This window comes from Glycine max, chromosome 3, assembly GCF_000004515.6.
Source record: "Glycine max cultivar Williams 82 chromosome 3, Glycine_max_v4.0, whole genome shotgun sequence".
NCBI classification, from domain to species: domain Eukaryota; kingdom Viridiplantae; phylum Streptophyta; class Magnoliopsida; order Fabales; family Fabaceae; genus Glycine; species Glycine max.
In genome coordinates this window covers 17522866-17529258 of record NC_016090.4, presented here as the reverse complement: position 1 = coordinate 17529258, position 6393 = coordinate 17522866, and the positions used below count along the sequence as shown (strand labels likewise).

At 32.2% G+C, this 6393-nt stretch overlaps 1 protein-coding gene across 3 annotated transcripts; it reads right to left on the bottom strand.

Annotated features, from left to right (window-relative positions):
• Positions 1-3003: 3003 nt before the first annotated feature.
• On the bottom strand, positions 3004-5765 carry LOC100306338 (uncharacterized). 3 transcript variants are annotated; one of them, NR_148873.1, is made up of 6 exons: positions 5656-5765; positions 4652-4733; positions 4033-4208; positions 3787-3847; positions 3619-3667; positions 3004-3357 (listed from the first exon to the last, which is right to left on the bottom strand). NR_148873.1 is itself a non-coding variant. In NM_001354365.1 (6 exons), the coding sequence occupies exons 1-5, from the start codon at positions 5285-5287 to the stop codon at positions 3651-3653; spliced, it is 465 nt and encodes a 154-aa protein (NP_001341294.1). In that variant the 5' UTR covers positions 5288-5765; the 3' UTR covers positions 3004-3357; positions 3619-3650. The 3 variants fall into 3 exon arrangements, 2 of the variants coding, with proteins under 2 accessions (NP_001341294.1, NP_001237250.2); NM_001354365.1 differs by having other exon boundaries at positions 3787-3850; positions 5162-5765; NM_001250321.2 differs by having other exon boundaries at positions 5162-5765.
• Positions 5766-6393: the final 628 nt, after the last annotated feature.

The following is a 6393-nucleotide window of genomic DNA, read 5'->3' as shown; positions in this document are numbered from 1 at the left end:
ATCTTTGACTCTTTTTCAAGAACCAATAACATAATGGATTAAGAAAAGGAGATAAAATCTTCAACTACCAGACACATGTCACAGCAAAAAGGAAGAAAAAAAAACAAACAAAAGAGAGCAGACAAAGCAGCAAAGATCCCAAAGGGGCACTGAAGAGGCCTTGTTTGTCCCAACGTTAATTGATGGATAAGGATAAGGATAGGTGAGGCTCTCACGGGCCAGATTTTGAATGGGGAATATGCTGATATTGGAAGTCTTTATTTTTTGGATAAATAGTCATTTTTTATTTTAAATGATAGAGCAGTGATAAATTCATCCTAAAAAGATGAAAATTTAAATTTTAGTTCGTTATTATTAATAAAAGGGTCTACATGACACAAATGAACGAAAATGTCAGAAAAATATTACTAACATGATTCATCTTTGATTGGCTATTCAAAAGTGAGTCATAAGGACGAATTTTTCATGTAAAATTTTGATTTTTTTACCTATTGGACTCATTTTTTCTCCTTGCATTCTTTTCTTCTCGCACTCTCGGAATGCACTTTCTCTTCATTGCCTTTTCTTCTTCTTGTACTTTCAAAACGTGCTCTTTCTGAGGAAGGATTCTCAAAACCTTCGTCTTCAATGGCCAAAATGTGAACCTCCTACATTGCAGCTATGGTGGTCGTCATCAGAAAATAGGAGTAATCCTTCCTCGGAGAGAGTGCAGAAAAAAGAAAAGGTAAAGAAAAAAATGAGTCCAACTAGTAAAAAATCAAAACTTTACATCACAAATACATCCCTATGACTCACTTTGGAGAGTCAATCAAAGATGGTCGTGTTGACAATCATTTTTGTGACACTTTTTTTCATCTTACCATATAAACTCTTTCATTAATGGTAACAGATGAAAGTTAATGGATGAATGAATTTGTCGTACTTTTTTCACTTTTGGGAACTAAAATTTAAATTTCTATCTTTCGAGGATGAATTTGTCAACACTTTACATATTTAGAAACAAAAATGTTTATTTATCTTTTTTTCTTTGAACTAAGATAAGAAAAAGGTGAATAGACTAATTGGTTAACTTAGTGTTGGACAAATTTGTGTATTATTATGCTTGTTGGGGCCACAATCTTTGGATGTGGTTATAGTTTTTAACAACCAATAAAGTCTAACACAATTAGTAGATAATAGAATTTTTTAAAAATATCGATAGAGATTTGATTTGATTTTTTAGTCGTGCGTAGGAAAAAGAAGTTGGAAGATTTTATTGAGAGAGATAAAATCTACTCCATTAATCTTTACAACTCGAGAGTTAATGTCATGATCTTTGGTATCACTTAGGAGAATAATTTGCTTGCAGAAAAAAAGAAAAAGTTATAGCTTTTAGCCGTGCGTGACAGTGTTTTGATGACTTTCTTTCAAGATGGTTCACGAACCTGTCTGGTTAAATTTCTCATTGTTGTTGTTTTCTTTGAATGATTCGTGCACGCAATTTTTATCAGCACATGTGAGAGGGGTTTAAAATTGATGGATGAGAGGGAATGGGAGGAAGTGAAAAGATGTGTGTGTGGTGATGAGATGAGATGATGTTTGTTGTCAGTTATTATGTGAGTTGCTTTAATTTGATGTGCAACAAACATGGCTCTTTAAGGAATAATTTTTTGATTGTTCCAAGTACGGTTAACATATCTACTCACATCACTCTGCAGCTATAATAATACCAAGAATCAATAGTACTAGCATACGGTTTTGTTTGTCACAAAAATAAAAAAGATATGTAGATCATTGGTGAGTGAACAAGTTTCAACTTAGCAGTTATCAAGTTCTGTCCAAAAGGTGCTCCGAGTATCTAGTTACTTTAGCCATAATGTGAAGACAACAAATCATGTAGTTTTCTTTTCTGAAAAATAATTGTAAGATGAGAGACTTAATATTATCCAACAAGACATCCATGACATGTTAGAATTCTCAGCAAAAACCTACTAAAAGAATTACTACACGTGCATAAAAGAAAGTTTTGTAGCAATAATGTATAGAAAACAAATCATGTAGTGCTTTTTTTGGAATGAAAGTAAACTTCTAGAAGTATTGAGTAAGACACCAATGACATGTTGGAAGTGTTAGTAAAAACCTACTAAAAAAACTATACATACATAAATCACAAGCAATTGTACTTGGTTACAGCTACTCAACTCATCTTTGGGCATTAAAGTATCTTCTTGAGGAGGATGCTCAATCGATCATGTAGCTTAGTAGGTATATAAGTGTGTTATGCATAGTGTATACTCATATTGGTAACTATGTTTCAACCTCATTGATTTTATAGAGTAAAATTTAGAAAAAGATGTGCATTATTCTTCTAACAAGACCATGAAGCCTTCTAAGAATCTTGTTGAAAACAGAAAGACGTGGTGATAGAACCATGTGTGCGTGGTTGGTAGATAATTAAAAAGGCTACTTAGGCGCTCGAATTTTTGACCAATGTCAAACCATACAAATGAGGAAGAGAATAACTCTACCACATATTTTCCAATTAAGGTAAGTGTAACCGGTTTTTGGTTAGCTTTAAGAGAAAAGGTTCTTTCAATATTTGATTATATGAAATATAAGTATCTTATCAGAATATGTTAGGTGAAAAGTCGTTTTGACATGATTTATTTTGTTTAGACTTTGGATAGTTATAAACTGTTTTTTTATAGTAAAAATTTAAAAGGGGATATAAAGTTATAGTTGGTTTTATATTTAAGATAAGTTATCAGAAATAAATAGAAAAATATAAAATAGCTAAAAAGTAAGCTGTTAGCTTTTAATTATAAACTCAAAAATCTTGTTTATTATCAAATATATTTATCCATGATTAATATAAATTAACAAAATACTTAACATCAATAGTTATTTTCTATTAATGACATGATAATCTTAGGAAATAATCTAATCCAAACATGATAATAAGATCAATGGTTACAGACATATTTATCTGTAATCATATATAGCTGAAGTACTAAAATAGAGCTGGAACAAGTAAAGATAATTTCTTCCATTAAAGTGAATAATTGCATAGCTGAAGTACTAAGATAGAGGTGAAACAAGTAAAGAGAGTTTCTTCCATTAAAGTAAATAATTGCAAAGGTTCAGCCACACAAGATTAGCTGATAATGCATAGAATTCCTATATAACTTTTGCAATAAGGTGAGGATAATATCCTTTACAATAAAATAAAAAAGAAACGCAAATGATTATAGATTCATCATATCATGATTCTGTCAAAGCCAGAGAAAGCAACTTGCTGTCCACAACCCTTTTGATTACTGTATAGTTCTTCCATATAACAAAAGATGGACTATACTGCTAAACTACCTTGCTATGTACCTGCAATATGCATTCATTTGATTGATAAACAATGCTAGAACAGGAAATACGACTAGAGTTATAGAATCAACATCAAATATACATAATTATATGAATCAATTCAGAAATAGATAAGAATCATAAGATCCTGAACCCTTCAGAACAACCCTCTTTGTTTTCTAAGACTTGTTACTTTTCAATCTCTGTTTAAAAAAGAAGGAAATACTAAAGGATATCTAAGAATGCCATTTGACTATAAAGGTTTGAGAAGATCATATATACCTTGAGAAGCACATGCCTTGACAAGAGTGATCTTAATAATAGAGACCCCCTGTGGATAGAAAGTTAACAGACAGCAAAAGAATGAGAACTTTGTGACAGACAAGTACAATGCATATCTAAACTTTTAGACCACAAATCTATTAGACAAGAATATATGTCATAACATGCCTTGCCACCAGTCTCCTCTTGAAGCAAATTCTGAACCATCTTCTCCATCAACATTCCTGTGCTGCTAAACAAAAAAAAAAATTATGTTAGGCATTCTTCATACTAGAAAATAATTATCAACCAAACAAAATAGGAATATCATTCAGCCTGTGATCTAGAGGTCATGAGGCAGCAACCTTATTGTCAGGCCAAGGCTCGCCGCCTCTCTAGTATAAAAACAAAAATAACAAATGCATTGCCACTTACCATAGAGTTGAATCCCTCATTCTGTGTACTCTGAGGACTAGAATAGATGTCCTGACCACCATAATAAATTGATGAACTAAGGTGACATGGTTGGACTCTTTGATCCTGATAGATGGAACTCATATCCTTGTTCACAGCATTCTGAGCCTCGCTACCATTACCCTTGGAGAAGTTATCTGCATTGATTGGAAGGATAAGGCATGGAAACTCAGAAAAAGGGGGGGGGGGGGGGAATTTGAAAAGAAAGACTATCTAAAACTACTAAAATTTCGGTCCTATAGATATCGATATATACACAGGATATATCATTCCATTATGCAAAATTTGACCAGCTAAATTCAATGGAACTAAACTCAATGATAAAATCTTCAAATAGATCATTTCATAATCGTTTCTAAATATAAAAATACCAAAATGGAATCAAATCACTACTTACTCAGGGTGCAGGATAATTCAGACACAAGGAAAGTAAAAAAAAAAAGGAAAATAGCGCCAATAGAAAATATGCCATTATGTGATTTTTTTTTTTTATCAAAATTGTACTTTAAAAAGTTACCAAAAATTATAGATAGTGGCCAAATATGTGAAAACGAAGGGCTGAAACCGAGTATCATCATACCTTGAATACAAATTTTGGAGCTCCAGGTTTCATTGGCAATTTTGCCACTCAATTCAGAGCGCAGAGACTCTCTCCCTAACACCTAAAATTGAACCAAACCAATCCAAAAAAAGATCTCAGAACCGTTTCAGCATTAGTTAGATATGCAATGAACATGGACATGGACCACATGGTATATAATTCAAATTCAACCAAAAAACTAATGATCCAAAAAATACTTCAACAGATAGCAAAATTCAATCGTTCAGGTGTAAATGCTCATTGATTGTCAGATTTGACCTTCAAGTAGAAACTGAATTGCAAAAATGAAATATTTTTTTTTTTGGTGAAAAACATGGCCTAAAAGAAAGCTCAGACTTTTAACACAACAAAACCAAACACATAACAGAAACCAATCGTAAACTTCACCATGAAATGCAGAAAAAACAAAAACAAAGGGATTGATTTTGAGCAACAAAAAAAAGCAAAAGAATCAAAACAGAACAAGGTGTTGAAATTAAACACACACACCTTAGACGATGGAGGAGAAAAAATGGAGCCAAAAATCCCAGAAGAAGAAGAGGGACGAGACTCTTTGGACCCAAAGAGCTCAGAGGTGAATGAAGAAGAAGTACCCTTTTGCTTATTCCCTTCCATTCTTCTCTAAAACTTAAAAACTTTTGTATCAAAATCAATACTTTGGATCAAAAGTGAGTGTGTGAGGGTTCTTTAAATAGAGACAACCCACAAAACTACACCAACCACCGCCTGAAAAAGGCCTCCAAATGAGAAAAATTTACGTTTTTCTCGGGAAACAAACAGAGGAGAGAAGAGAAAAAAAACGTTAAGAGAAGAGAACAAGGAAAAGGAAAAGGAGAGGCACGTGAATGAAGAGAAGTTTGTGTTTTTCAAATGAAACCATTCATTCCTCACACCCTTTTATAAGGCAGAAAAGATGGACTGCTCTCATGATATGTAAAATTAAAAAAGGTTCAGCTTTCAACCTTTCCTAGTAATTTTCTTACTTGGAATTTTGGTTTTTTTATCTTGTAATAACCCCAAAGAGAAATTGAAGGAATCAAATCAAGACAGAGACCCAGAGCAGTTTCTTTCTCTGGTTGCTCGGGTTTTCAGTTGTTCTGTTTCTGGTTTTTCACTTCTTCTAAAGTCCTTGTGCTGAGTTCAGCATGGAACAGAAAACTGCCACGTGTGGTTCTTGAGTCATAGGTGTGGGCCGTCAAAGCAAATCCCAACCTTTTACTGCCACGAGCACTTTGAGGATAATAATGACAGACACCCCAACCCTTTTGTCCATTGTCTTCTCAGCTGGGTTGTTCGGTTTTCGTTGGATCTTTCATACTTTCAAGTTTCAACCACTTTTTTTTTTACCTTAAAATTTAATAAGTAGTAGTATGAATTATGATTGGTATTAAGAAATTCTATTGTCAATTCATATAAATTATATTTAGCAGGCTTTTAACATAATTAGTCTTTACATATGTGCGATGCACATAAGTTTTATGTTGGACGTAGATTATAATAATTATATAAATTATAATTTATATATTTTACATATATTTTTAAAATGTACTTTGTAATTAAATACTATTGATTGAAGTCAAAAAAATATTTATTTAGATATTTTATATTCTTATAAGCATTTAAAGGTTTAAATGTGTGTTTTTAATTGAGAGAAATATTTATTTTATTTTTTAGTTTAAATAATTATAATTTTTAATTGATTTTTTTACTATATGCGTGTG